At 39.5% G+C, this 15,312-nt stretch overlaps 1 protein-coding gene across 5 annotated transcripts in view; it reads left to right on the forward strand.

Annotated features, from left to right (window-relative positions):
- Positions 1-15,312, forward strand: part of cbfb (core-binding factor subunit beta) — a 41,508-nt gene that overhangs the window by 23,853 nt on the left and 2,343 nt on the right. For 3 of the 5 annotated variants that reach the window (XM_023955986.2, XM_023955987.2, XM_078948954.1), the window contains 2 exons: positions 7,247-7,363; positions 7,471-7,566. In XM_023955986.2, coding sequence (XP_023811754.1) covers positions 7,247-7,363; positions 7,471-7,566 — 213 coding nt within the window. Of the gene's footprint in view, positions 1-7,246; positions 7,364-7,470; positions 7,567-9,377; positions 9,444-15,312 lie in introns of all 5 variants that reach the window. The other 2 variants (XM_023955988.2, XM_023955989.2) reach the window with 1 other exon arrangement.

Raw genomic sequence — 15,312 nt, forward strand, 5'->3', positions numbered from 1 at the left:
CAAAGCATAATCTCTTTATTCTCTTTATTTATATTTATTTATTTATATCTCTTTATTTATATTCATTTCATTCCAACATACAAGAACTCCTGTTTCTTTTTACCTTTGATCTGAGGTTTTTGGTGTTTTGTCCTTTCCCCGAAATTTGCATTGAGTGCCATTAATGATGGAAGAATATCGTGTTTGAAAAATTATGTAAAAAATGTGAAAGTCAGCAATCTAGATCAAGTTTTCTCTTTTAAGATGATATATTTTTTTTTAATTTAACGTTTGCTTTGCTCTGGAAAAGAAGAGAGTCTGAAAGATTGTTTTTTTGGTGGCCCTCCCCGCACATTAAAGGGCATCCCTGAGAACCAGGTTTAATATTTCATCTGAGCTGGGGGGGTGTCCCTGTGGCTTTGGCATTAATTTTTCATCATCACCTTGCAGTAGAACCCGTGGGTGGCCTGCCTGAAGTTTTGTGCCGGCACCTTTAGGGTGGCCCTGCTTTGCCTTTAGGGCTGGTGGGGGCGATGCTCGTTCCCTCGTCTTGCACTATTCTAGATCCTGGGCCCTCCTGCTTTTTAGCGGCGGGGGTGGATCGCCGTGTGTCTAGCGTTGGGCTCTCTTGGGTTGGATGTCTGTTCTGCTTCTCTGTACTGGGGGGCCATGACTGCCGTGGTCTCTGCTTGTAAACTGTGGGCTCTGTCCGGGGGCGTTTGCTTCCATCTGGTCTGAAACTTAGAGGAAATTCAAAATATTTTTAAATGATTAAAAAAAAAATGATTGCAAATGATAAAGTTTAGCCCCAAATACAAAAGAGGTTTGTACAAATAAACCCCTTCTGTATTCACAGAACCCTGGTTGTATGAAACTGTCCATCATAGGGAGCTCTCAGCTCCTCTCTCTTCAGCTGCTGGAAAGAACAAGTTACACGTATATATTTAGATTTACTTGATTTTCTTTTCTAATCAGAGAAACTTCATCTTTTTCTTCTCAGTTTAAGTGTTCTTTGGCTTCAGGCAACAACACACCATTGTTCAGCTCCTTCCATCTCAAACGTGTCCGCTTGGTGTTTGTGTGTGAATCAGAGGGTGAATCAGGAGTGATTCATGTGAAATGCACTTTAGGGGTTTTTCAGATTCTGTCACTGTGAGAGAACGTCTTCAGAGTTTAGCGATAATGTCCAGGATCAGGAAAGAACAACAGAAAGAAAGAAAAGAAGAACAAAAGAAAGAGATTGGGACAGAGCTAAAATGAATGCTCTTTTGAAGCATTCAAGGAGGAATTGAAGGCTGGAAACACATGTGCATTATCACACACCCCACGTGGTGTCCATGCGGATGTTCGCACGCATGTGTGGGTTTGGTGGCTAGTTTTTATATTCAGTTTCAGCCTAAGAAAAATAGCTGTATGGCAACAACCCCACCACCACCACACCCCTCATATGCATCAAACCCTTCCTGCCTCTCACCCTGAACATTCAACCATGTCTACATATGATGATACATAAAGTTCTGGTGTAAAATGCCTAAAGACCCATTGCTGATTATCTTTTGAGGTTTTTTAAATTAAGATGATGCTGTTTTTAGCCAAAAAAAAAATATAAGCTTACTCTCCCGCTAGCTTACTGCCCCTCACACCTTTAAGATAGAGAGTTTAGAGCTATCCAGCCGTACAGTTTTGAGCCAGATTCCAGCTGAGACGAGGAAAACAAAGACGTACATGGATCTATTTGTCTGCAGGTGGATCAGAATGGAGCGGACTGGGAGCTTTTGGGTCGTCCAGCATATTTTTATGTCACAAATAAGCCCTTTTTCCAGCAGCATTTTTTTCATCTGCTTCTGATTTACGATTCAAATAAAGGAATACTTAGAAGTGAAATTTTAAGCTTATTTTTCTTTACATTTGTCCTCCATTATCAAAAGGAAAATGGTGCAAGAACATGTTGAAAACAAAGAAAACGCGATTTTCATCAGATTAAAATAAAACACTGATTAATGAAATCATAGTAAATCTTTGAATTATCTCAGCCACTTTTGACCTTTTACATCATTGATGTCATTCAGTTCATTTTGTGACGTTTTTGGAGTCGTTGGCCCTGATTGGTCTGCTGAACAAACGGGTCAGTCAACCAAAGAAATGAGTTGTTTCTCAGCCGTTTCCCGAGGCTGGCCTGTTGATTTTAGGGGGCAACACTTTCTGCAGCTCTTATCACATGTGAAACCCATTTCAGCTGATGAATTCACGTCTTTCACATGTGGCCCTATGCGGTTTTCCACACGAAGCCTTCATTCTTCATCCAGCGTATGCGGAACATTTCAACGGTGCATCGAGAGTTGACAACGTGGTTCTTTGTGTCATTCGCAGCTGTAGTCATCCAACCTTTTAAAAGTGATAAAGATGTTTGGAACAGAAGTTCACTCTTCTGGAAAGTTTGCAGTCGATTTCTCGAGGCTTGTTTTTCTCTCTCAGAGCTGCAGAGTGTGAGAGCTCTGACGTCTTCATGTGCCTGAGTAAATGGATGTGGGGGTTGACATGGTTCTTTCTCAGAGGAAGTCTGTGGTTGGACCGTTTCTACATATTTTCCCCTTCCGCAGAGACACACTTGCAAGCACACACGCGTACACACACACACACACACGTTTTCCCTGTCCAGGCAAATGAAGCTCTCCTCTAAAAGCAGATGTGGAAGCCATTTTTCTTGCTTAAACGCACACAGGCAGAAAAACATTCACTCAAACAAACACAGAAACCCACAGTCTCCCGGGGTGCGGTCCCCCCCTGCAGCCCCAGTGCACTGTGGGTAACTGCGGTAAAAGAGGTCCTGTGAGAGTCTGTCCAAAAATAGCCTGAGTAAAAATGCAGGAACGTGGTGCTCGCCCACTTTCACACAGAAAAGTCTCCTCGTGTGTTCCTGTGAGCTTCTCTGTGGAACTGTTCGCTTTTATTCTTAAATGCTGGTTAATAAGCTGACCGGCCTGAGAAACACTGAGCATCTGCTAACTGAAGCCATGCTGAGTGGGAAATGAAAGACAATCTAACACAATTAGGAAACTTTAAAACTTTTTATGACCATCATTTGCACTTTAAAGTTCACACGTAATATTAGGGGATTATTCTTTATATTTAAGAAATCTGCACATTATTGGTTCTTTTAGAAAAGTAATGAGGTTTGCTGTCAGTTTTTAGCCTTTTTTTCAACTCTGGAGAACCTAAAAGCAATTTTCTTCTTGACTTTTAAAGTAATTTGATTTAGAATTAATATTTGATTTTGTAAATGTGTTTGTTCATTTGGTGTTGCACCAATTAACAGCAGCCAAAAATTAAAAATATCATACAGTAATAAATGAAAATAAGAAGTATAAAGGCAAAATTTGCACAGGCAAAATTTGGCCACGTGGATTAGGGTTGTAATAATTTCTTCTGGAAAAAAATGTCTGCAGATTAAAGATTAAATCTGTATTACATTTCTGTTTTTAGTACATGACAACAGTTTTATTTTGTCTTTGCTGTTTGCATTGAAATATAGCTTCAGTGTTGCCCACTAGATGGAAGCACATGTGTTTTTGCTGTAGCTGAAGCTGACAAAGAACAGCAGTGTTGATAAAATCAATTTTTACAAACAGTAGAGCTGCGCTAACTTAAGTGAAAGTTCAGGAAGAATGGATCAATAATAAATCAGGAATTGCGTAAAAAATGTGGAAAAATTAGGTAAAACTTAACACACTAACATAGTAGTAGGTTTAAAGGTTGTCATCTGGACTTAGTTTTTAAAGTTGAAGATGTTTCACCTCTTATCCAAAAGGCTTTTTTAAATTCTGAAATAGCTGGTACAAGAGCTGGTATATATGTGCTCATGGGGGAGGAGTCAGACCTGAAACTGGATAGTATTGTCTACTTAGGCCGCACTTACACTACATTGTTCAAGTGACCCAATTCCGTTTATTTATTTGCTTGGATCAAACTGTACAGCACAACATCTGCAAACACTTCCTCGTTCAAAACTCAGCGAGAGCACATAAGCCGGCCGAGCAGCCCTTTTTTTTCCTCTCCCGCGCATCCCCTCTCCTGCCTCCTCCAGGAGCGCCCAAGGCAACGCTTCCTTATGTCGCTGCGTTGCCTCCATGACAACTGCAGTCAAAAACATCCGATGGAGGTCCACGGAAGGCGGAAATGCTGCTATGTAGTCCTCAAAACGTCTACGTTTGATAGTTTCAGCATTGTATAGTGTAAATGCAAAAATCGGATACGGGTCACTTTTAAAAGATGATGTAAGCGGGTCGTCAAAAAAATATATATAGTCAGAAAATCTGATTTGGGCATCAAGACCTGCAGTGTAAATGCAGCCTTAGACTACATGGTTTTGGGTCGTTAGGAGTCCTTTGTCCTCACTTAGGGTTGGGGAGACAGTGACTACCCTCCCCAACCTGGTCATCTCTTTCAGCTGTTAACGACCCTGGTGAAACTGGTTCGGTTTGTTTGGGTTTCAGAACACTGCTGTAGATGGATGGAAGAATAAACCTGAGACCACCTTTCTTATTAAGAGAAGGTTTATCTTTCTTGACAAAGATAGCTTCTTTCACTCCTCGCTCAAACCATCCTTTCTCTCACTCTCCTCAAACGAGTGGTTTGTGGCCTTCAGGTGGAGGTGTACTGCAGACTCAGGTCCACTTGAGTTGGCTCTGCGATCTTGGTAAAGCCACTTGTGTAGAGGTTGCTCGATTTCTCCTATGTACTGTTCATTGCAGTTCTCTTTGCAGTGGATAGAGTACACAACGTTGCTCTGTTTGTGGCTGGGAATTTTGTCCTTAGGATGAAACAGTTTTTGTCTGAGAGTATTAACAGGTTTGAGATGAACTGGGATGTTATGTTGTCTGACAATCCTTTTTAGTTTTTCAGACAGGCCTGAAATATAAGGAATGGAAATACTGTTCCCTTTAGGCTCTTGTTCCCTCTTGTCTTGTTTTCTTGAATGCTGGGATTTGGTGAATGCCCAGTTGGAATATCTACATGTTCTGAGGGCTTGACGGATATGTCACTCTTCTTTCTTCTTTCCGTCACAGCTAGTGGACACCTCCTGGGCTCTGTGTTGTAAAGGCCTGATAATGCTTAGTTTGTGCTGTAAAGGGTGGTTTGAATCAAATAACAGGTACTGATCTGTGTGAGTAGGCTTCCTGTACAGTTCAACCTGGAGCTGTCTGTCATCTCCAATGATCACTGGACAGGTACTACTCCAAGTCACTGGTTCAGATACATGGACGATACTTGGGTCAAGATCAAAATCCAGGAAGTGGAGGTATTCACCGATCATATCAACGCAGTCGACAAGAACATCAAGTTCACCAGGGAAGACGCAAAGGAGAACAGCCTTGCCTTTCTAGACTGTGCAGTGATTGAGCCATCAATTGATTGGCTTGAAGGAACTTTTTGATTGCATTTGATAATATTTATTGTTTAGTTTGTAGATAAAGGTTTGTTTTTATTGATATTATTCCCGATGAAAAACAGAGGCTCATGTGCTTCTGCCATCACCACTGTTCCCCTAATCATATTTTGTTTTTAGCAAAATTTTGAGAAATAGGTTGTCTTTTCTCACAGACAGAAATGCAAATGCCCCCCCCCCCCCCCCCCCCCAGCTCATGTAATGCCTTCATGCTCAGAGCCTCAGAGCGACAAAACGCACAGATGAGACGGCTGGTGAAAAGAAATTTGGCACATCTGTTGTTTTGCTCTCATCTGCCGGCAGACAAAACATCTCAAGGTCAAAGGGCACAGACTTCTGTTTTCATCGTATCTGACTGAAGAGATGTGAAACCTGACGCTTCCTGCTTTGTCATTGATGACAAAAGAAACGTCTGAAAGCTTTAAAGGCTTCAGCTGCCATGTGACATGATTTAGCACAGAAGGCTCACAGTGCTCGTGTTCATGCATGTCTGTCCTGCAGAGGTTTGGGAACGGTTGATGACTTTTTTTTAATTGTCTACAAGTTAGCAGAGGTTGGAGAGGCCTCCACCTCACACAGACATGCTTCATATTATCCGGCAGAAGCAGCTGACGGACTCTGACTGTAGAGGACTTTGTGGAACGACCGCTCTGCCTGAGGGCCATGGAGCGATCAGCGCTCCCCGGTGCTTTCAAACAAGTCACGGGAGGCACAGAGGGGTCCTTCATGGCTCTAAATAAGCATCAGGTTTCAGTCTTAATGTTGATTTTATTTTTAGCTTTGCCACTCGAACCAAACATGCTCTGTTTTCTAAAGAGCGCTTCATGATGGCTTCAAAGAAATCACATTTTTAGGCTGTATAATCGCACAGCTGAAGGGTAGAGGAACACAACTAATGAGGATTTCTGGTACATAAGAGTCTAAGTTCACTTTGGAGGTGGGAAGAGCATTTAATCCCCCAATCCAATACTGTTGCTGGAAGCCTACTGTGGAATGTAACCCTCAGCCTCCAAATCAGAAGGCCAACACTCCACCATTAAGCCACGAAAAGCATCAGAGAATGATCAGAACAATGAAATTATTGTGTTTATGATTTTAAACCAGGTTCTGTGTCGTTTGTTTGACTCACAGGTTCTCCAAGATATCTTATTTGCTTCTGTCGGTTTTAATGGATTCCGAAAGAAGTTGTTGAGCAGGAAAATGCAATTAAGCATTTACAGTGGAATATCCGTTAAAGAATCATTCTTGGTGTTTTTAACATGTTTTTGTGGAATTTTTCTGATGATGGACTAAGCTTAAAATTGCGTTTCTGAGTATTTCCACGAGCTCCCTGCTCTGCCCCATTCTGATGCATCCACTTGCAGACTAACAGATCCATGAACCTCTTTGTTTTCCTCGTCTGTGCTGGAATCGGGGTCAAAAATGTTCAGCTGGATAGCTCAGATGTGGCTCGCCATTTTGTTGCATCAGCAATGACAGGTTGCATGTGTGAGGGGCTGTAAGCTAAAAGGAGAGCGTGTAAACAGAGAGCTCTCAGTAACGGGGAGAGCAATGGGGGGAGGGGGGGGCAGAGTTGCTCCTTGCCAATAGTCCCGCCCACATCTCAGAGGTGAATTTCTAATGAACTCCTGCCACTTTTTATGTAGCTAACAACTAAGTTTTGATCAGCAACTTCGATTTACACGAGCTTCTGAAACAGATGGTGACGGTTTACTAAGAGTGGAGACTAATAAATTAATGATCCAATTTATACAACTTAGTTCTACAACACAAACAAACATGTTCTATTGGCGGCATAAACACGTCTGTCTGTCTCCTCAGGTCTACCTGAAGGCCCCCATGATCCTGAATGGGGTGTGCGTGATCTGGAGAGGCTGGATCGACCTGCAGAGGCTGGACGGGATGGGATATCTAGAGTATGACCAGGAGAGGGCGCAGGTATCTTGTCAGAGTGACACATAATTCGCAGTTTATTATGTCCCTTATGTCTTCCCCATCACTTCTCACTGTCGTTGTTGTCAAAATGTGTGTGTTTGTGCGTGCAGCACGAGGACGCTTTGGCCCAAGCTGCCTTCGAAGAGGCCCGCCGCAGAACCAGAGACTTCGAGGACAGAGATCGCTCTCACAGGGAGGATCTGGAGGTGAGACCGCTGGGGGCCTTGTTTTCTGATCCTGCAGTCTTTAAGATGCTAAAGTCTCACAAAGCCAGCTCTCCATGCCCATGTTTTTATCCACCCAGACCTGATGAGATGTCTAAACCCTCCATTCATCAGAGTCTGCATCGTCACAGTTCAGAAAGAAAACACAAGAGTTTCTTTCATAGCGATTTGAATATATTTGATTATTTTTGCTTAACTCCCTTTTTTAACTTTAGGAGATCACAAAGGATAAAGTCTCATTGAAATGCTGGGCTGGCTTTGACAGACTGCGTTTTTTTTTTTTTTTTCTTCTCATATTCAAAACACATTTGAAAGGACTTTTGTGCAGGAAAAGCTTATTTAAAGAGGCCATATCATACAGTTTTAGGACTATCTAATTGTAATCAGAAGTACTTTTACACTAACATGGATCTTTCTTTGACCCTTTCTACACCTTAAGAGTCTTTTAACTTGATTTATGTTTACAAGTGGGATCTATCTTCAGAAATTTGAGGTAGATTTTTAAACGGACAAAATGGGGCTGTGAATCGTTCTGTAGACACAAGGGATGCCACAATTCTAAGTTTACAATGTTTTCATTGAAAATGTCAAACACATATTGTGCTAAATTTAGGAAGGATTTGATTTCTATTGTTTTATTACATTATTCTAAGCTTAGTATGTATGAGTTAACTGAAAAGTTTTTCTTTATTGTTATTTTCTTATGAACAAAGTAAAACAAATATTTTTTTTGAATTTTTTGTTTTTTTTGTCGTTTTTTTGCAAGGTACAAATCATATATCGATGCAAATAAAACCACGCAGGACCCAAAAATCGATGTGAGAACTGAATCGTGGGAAAAGTAAATTGTTGCATCCCTACTAGTAGCCGTAGCTTTTTTCAGCATTCTCCTGGCCTGTTAAAACACTTTATGTTTAAAAAATCAGCTTTTGGGCCAAATCTAACTTCATAAAAAGGTTTTGTTTTTGAAGCTGAACAGCTGTGTTTCTGTAAACTTGATCAGATACGGGGTGGTACAAATTTCCTTTCAGAACGAACTTTGCTCCCTTTCACAGTCAAAGGCACAAAATAATCTAACAAATTGTGATGTTGCTTCATCAAAGCATCACAGCAGACACATATACACATTTCACCAGGTGAATGGTGAGACAACCAACCCTGCTGTTGGTTGTACGGCCCCCTGTGACCTGCTAGGCTCATATAACAGTTAGAATTTTTTGACAAGAGTTAGCAACATCCTTCCTGTTTAATTTCCTAACTTGAAACTGGGTCATTTTTAGGAGAAGATTAGGAGCAACTTCTGCATCTTAGAGGCAAAACTTCTCAATTTTAAACTGAATGATGTTTAGAAAACCACGATCGGCCTCCTTAAGTAAGACTTCAGCTTGCAGTGCTCTGGTTGGCTTAAGCTGTGCGATGTGTGCTTTGTGTGCTTTTTTTGTATTTCTGAAATGCTGTTAAAATCATACGTTTAGTGCATGATCAGTTTGAGAGCCAATCGAATCTGATTTGATGAGTTTTGTCAGAAATCCCGAAAGCCTCAGAAGGGAAAGGAGTTTTCTCACTAAAGCCTACAAAATAGGTTGTTGTTAATTTAATTTTTAACAATTAATTTGTTTTTGTCTAACACACATATTTAATACCCTCTTATTCAGAAAATATTTACTTGTAAGTTACCGATTCCTCAATGTGTTCAGAGACAAACTCACTTTCCCAGCAAGGCTTTGGGGAGATCAGTGGCACCTTTTTAAGTTGACGCCTCACGAATGAACCCCAAATTGTTTATTTTTTAGGACCCTGTGGTTTCTAAAATCTGGGACTGATGACACACAGACAGAGAGCCAGCAGAAAAGAACAGGGTCTGTCTCCTTCACTTCTCACATCTATCACACTGTCATGCACTAAACCACCTTGTGCACGTGTGTCCATCTGCTTCATGTACGTCCGTCTCGTTCTGTCATGAATGTGCCTGCTCCGTTGTGGATTTCAGGGTGGTGAACTGTGGTTTTTAATGCTTCAGAATAGAAGGGCAGAGGATTCGGACACACACAAGTACACAACAAGCTTTGCAGCACGAGCTGCCACAGAAATAGGAATAGAAAGACAGAAGGAAGAAGGAGCCGTTAACTGAAGGTCGCCTTTCATCTGACTGATCTCATGTTTCTTCCCAGAGGCTCAGAGAGAAAAAGAAAACCTTGTCTCTGAAACAATATCAGCAGCTTGACTCCTGAAACGCTCTACTGAAGGAGCTTTGTGTTTGGTGCTGAAAATCATTTACATGCACGTTTGGCTTCATAGAATGAAACTTGTGTCTCATCTAAGACTGTAAAATCTCATTTTCATAATATATCCAGTTTGGCAATTTCATGATAAAGTTGTTCTTTTTTATTTTCTTCTTTACAATAATGAAATACAGTTTTTTTTAGAAAGAGTTTTTTCTGACTGTATTTTTCGGACTATAAGTCGCAGCAGCCAAAAAATGCATAGTAAAGAAGAAAAACGTAATAATTAAGTTGCACTGGAACAAAAGGCAGACGCTTCTGAACAACTCAGCCAAGCTAGCGTAATGCTGCGTTCACACCAAACCCAGTTTGAATGTCTTCATTAACTACACGCTCCTGTCGCGTGTGGAGAAGCTACTGTTTAAAGATTTTAGCCTTTTTGCTTCATGGAAGCATTGACTCTAAATCTAATATGTAAATAATAATTTTTAGATGTTTGTTTTAAAATCCTAAAATACTCCAGCTCTTTCATAATGTAGCCTTCTCTCTCTAAAACTGTTTTACTAAACTGTCATTCTCTTGTTATTATAATATTTGTAACATTTTGAATTTTATTTTCTATTTTGTTTGTCTTATTTTAAACGTTTTTTCTCTTTTTCAACCAACTATAACAATGTTTCATTTCAGCTGTTTAGCAAAAAATTTAACCTTTTTAACTTTTATCTGAAATGCATTTATTTTAAAGTTTTTCACAGCTGTTCTTTTTTTGCAGCTCATTTCGTATGTAGCATTTTCTTAGCTTTGTTTTGTATCTTCAGGATCCTCACTTTAGTCTTTTTACTCCTTTGGCTTTAGTGTAATTTAAAAATGAGTGTTTCAGATCTTCAGGGAAATAAATATTTGTTAAAAATTAAACTTTAGTACTTGAAAGGATGCACCAGTGTTGATTTAATGTAATTTCAAAATTTATTGAGATTAAATGTGTTTGTCCTGAATTATTATTCATTTTAATTAGCTTTTTTGATTATTTTTTTTAACGTCATTCAGCATTAAGTCAGCTTTCTCAGACATGTTTATTCTAAAACAGCGTGTTGCATTTAGACACCGTCAGGAGAGGAGGATGAAATTGTTTCACTTTTAACATTCACACATTTTTTTCTGGAGGAAACAGATGTTCCTAACTATGAAAGAATTTCGCAACATCCACTCAAACGCTGCAAACTCAAAAATGCCCAGAATTACCACTGAGTGCAAAAAGCTTCAAACCCAATGAGGAAGAGGAAAATGTCTCCCTTGAGGCCACAAGAAATTCAGGAGTTCCTGTTTTTGCTTCTAAATCTACCCCCCCCCCCCCCCCCCACAAGAATGAACACATACTTTTATTTTGAAGTTCAGAAAGAACATGTTGTCTTTTCTTGAAAGATGGGTTTTCTCTGCCACCTCTTCTTCACATATATAGTAAAACTTGCAGGTATATTAATTGTAGACCATAGATGTTCTTCTCATTCAAGGTCAATGGGGGGGGGGGCTGTCACAGTGATGGATGGAGAAGGAATTGATTGGGAAGAAGCCTGCCTTTGAATTCCACTGTGGCTCCACGCACACGCATGTCTTCGTGCAGTGTACGGTCTTTGAGAGGACCTTCATTAGCGTAATGCACTGTCCCCCCACCCCCCTCCCTGCATGCCTTGAGTCAAGTCCAAAAATTAAGTCTTGAATCATTTAAAGTTCCAGCATCAACCCACAAAAAAAAAATGAAATGAAATAAAAACATTCCAGGGGTCCAGCAGACAGAGTCTCTGAAGGAAATGATGGGCTGGCACTGAAAGTATTAATATATCATTAGTATTGATTTCCCCCCACCCCCCCACCCCCCACCCATAGGCTTTGACTAGCAAACAAATTCACAAACTCATTCAGTTGGCTTGCAGCTGTTTATGTGGACAAACTCGCAGATACAGCAAATCAACTTCATGTTCATCTGCGCACACACAGGCGTGCACACGCACGTGCACATGCCTCACCAGTATTGAGTTGTGGTTAAGCAGCCTATAGCGGGCCTGCAGCCTTCCATTTGTGTGTGGATCAATACAAAAATGCTCTCCGGCCCTCATGATTAGCAAAGTTCACTCCCTCTTGCAGACAAACACATGCTCTGCCACGTCTGACGCTTGAGCTGCGGCTCTCTCATCAGTGCATCTGTGCACGTGGGTATGTGCACGCAGTGAAGAGAAGTTCAATGCATTTAGTGGTTTTAGGGAAGAGGATTTTGATGACAAAGTCCAAGGAGAGCCACGTACAACAGTATAACAACATCTCTGATGTTCCAAAAGCAAAAGTAAGATCTGATCAAGAATCAATGGTTAGAAAAAATCATCTGGTTTGCCGCAACATTCTCTAAATTGTGAATAAAAAACAAAATAAGATAAATCCTTTTTTATCTTCAGTTTGTACTTCAAGCACTACTTGTACAGCTCCACCAACAGACCTGATTGCATTCAGTTGGCTGCTAAGATATTTAATTTAACCTCCATTTTAACTGAACAAAGTATCTTGTGAATTCAACTTTGTGAGCCTAGAACTTGATGAGAATTCACAGGTTTCATCCTCTGTATCCACAAACTGATATATATTTTCCAATCAGACGATAAATCAGGGTTAGTTAACGACAGAAAAACAAATTCCTTTGAAACACAAAAATAGGCCACAAAATCAAAGACATCCAAGTATTTTATAGGCAAAATTAATGATTTCGATAGCAAAAGTTTTTTAACAAATTAACATTGTTAACCAAAAAACATAACTTTCTCCTTTTTATTTTTCTACCTTAAGCAAATAAGAAAAACAAAAATTTAATGACTAAACACTGATTAACATGTCAGTGGATAACAGTCCTTAGAAAGATATTTTACGTCTTCAAACTATAATTTATTCTTTGGTGGTAGTTCAAATAAGACCCAAAAAATACAAAATTAGAAAGCATTTCTAAATTTAAAAAATGCATCTTAGTTTTTCCCAACTTTTATGAAATATGTGTGAGAAACTAACTTATAATGTTTTCTTTATGCCCTGATTTATGAACAAATTCAATAAAAAGACCTTTATTGTTAAGAAATTTAACTGGTATTAATAGTATTCATTATTATATCATTAAATCCTGACTATTTTATTTGCCTCTAGGGAATTTGAACATCACTTAAATGGCTACACAGAACTTGTTAGCTAAAAGGCTCCTCAAAATATAAAAATACACTTATATAAAAATACACTGTGCTATGAAGATTTTCTGTCTTCACATAAAAAAGTCAGAAATCTGGAATTAAATTATTGCTGCTTCTCTGTAATCTTTTTAAAAACATTTTTTCATTTTTAGTTTATTTTATACTTTGACATCAGAAACAAAAATTCTGCATTTAAGGAGCAGTACAAGTTATTTTTTTTTATATACATAGTTTTAGACCAAAAAAATCTGTTAATAAAAGAATTATAGGTATTGGTGATGCATTTAATCATTTTTTTACACAAAGATTTTGATTTTGATCATATTTTTATATAAGTCAAAAGTGAAATGGTTATTCCAATGATTAAGGATTATTTATCAGGTGTGAGCTTTATGTGGATCCATAAAATTCTGGGAGAAAACTTTATATTAATGTTGCTCTTCAGAAAAAAATAATAAGTAGAAAACATAAATTGGAATAAAGTAATTTACAACAAAAAAAACAGAACTTTTGCACTAGCCAGACTTAACTTGGCTTCCAGCTGCTGCTTTCAACAATTTTTCTCTGTTTACAACATTCAAACATTTTTAATGGGACAAAAACGATTGACACCACATGCAGTCAAACATATAATAGCCACCTCATGCAGGCATCGTAGAAGCTGCTCATTTGCATTTGTCCTGGGATACAGTGTGAAGCCTGGATGTTACCAGCTAGCTCCAGACTGTGGCAGTAACATGTTTGTTAAAAACGCTTCACACAGGGTTTTTGCTGTAACTGAGCCACATGTGAGCATTTCAAAGCAGCAGTTTCCATCAAACATCAGAGATGGTTTCAGACGAGACTGTCTGGCTGCAAGGAGTCAAAATGGCAGCATGACCTGCTGTGTGTGTGTTTGTGTGCATGATAGTCAGTATGTTGCTATTATGGTGAGTCACTGAGATGACACAAACTACATTCCGCTTGAACTAAGTGACCCCCTTCACTCTCCTGTCTGCGTTTCTGTCTGCTCCCCGCCTCACCTCCACTGCACCTTCTCACCTCTTAGCCGCCACATTCCTTGCTCAGCTATCACCCAAGTGTAAACACATGACCACAAGTATGTTTTTACAGCAGCACGAGGTCATACCATGGCATCACAAACATGCAGTCACGACATATTTTTAAAAAACATGTCAGCCTCATAGTTTCTTTTGATGACCTAATGATCCAGTTTATGCATGCGTGTGTGTGTGTGTACCTGTATTTGGTACCTTGTGGGACTTGTTGATTTGATGAGGACACAGAGGAACATCGCTTAAAACATTTCTTATCAAGTTTAGGTCTAATAAAGGTGGTTTAGGTTAAGGTTAGGTAAGCACCGAACATGGTCATGGTTAAGGTTACAGCTTGAATTAAGATGTGCAAATTAAGGACAGTCAATGGAATAGCCTTATAGGTGTAGCTATGCGTGCATCTGTTAGACAGTCTTCATGCTTGAGTGTTTATCAACCTGCCAGATGCCATGACTAAAATATCAGCATCAGTAAAGTGTATAAAAAGCAGCACTGACCTAAACTTCTTCCAAAGCCTGTTGTCTCCCTCTACTGGCAGTTCAAAGAATTGCATTTTGATTAATTTGATCACTTTACAGTTTTGGATCCTTTGTATTTTATTTTTTTAATCTTATTACATTTTATTTAAATTAACTGTTGACTAACTTTTACTATGTCTTATTTAACCAGGAAAAACGTGAAAAATCACCTTTAAAGCTAATTCTGATCTGTAACAGCACATGATTACACCCCGATCCCCCCCCCCCCCACACACACACACACACACACTTATGGAAAGCAATAAGTACTAACGGCAGACAACTTAAAGCAAATTTTGCTTTTATTTAATCAAACGCAAGACAAATGTAACCCCCATTTCTGGGATGAATAATAAATAAATGAACACACTCTTGGAATCAAAGTCCCAGCTGTGCTTTAAGTCACACTTTGCAGTCTAGACTAAAAGGAGACAAACATTCACCTTGAGAGTAGTACCATTTTCTAAAGGATTTACAATACAGCTCATGTCTGGGGTCTAAGGTTTTAATTAAATTAATAAACCCCGTCTTCTCCACGGTATATATGGGTACCATGTCTTTAGCTATATGCAAAGTGACCGCTTCGGTGATTGTTCTACACCGTGCACCCTTCCTAGGGATGGGTACCGAGCCCCGGTATTGAACGAGCCCCGGGGCAACATTCTTCAAGACCGCAGTATCGTTAAGATCTGACCTCAACGGTTCTGCTAAC

The sequence above is a fragment of the Oryzias latipes genome, chromosome 6 (genome assembly GCF_053564925.1).
Source record: "Oryzias latipes strain Hd-rR chromosome 6, Olatipes_Hd-rR_3.1".
Taxonomy (NCBI): domain Eukaryota; kingdom Metazoa; phylum Chordata; class Actinopteri; order Beloniformes; family Adrianichthyidae; genus Oryzias; species Oryzias latipes.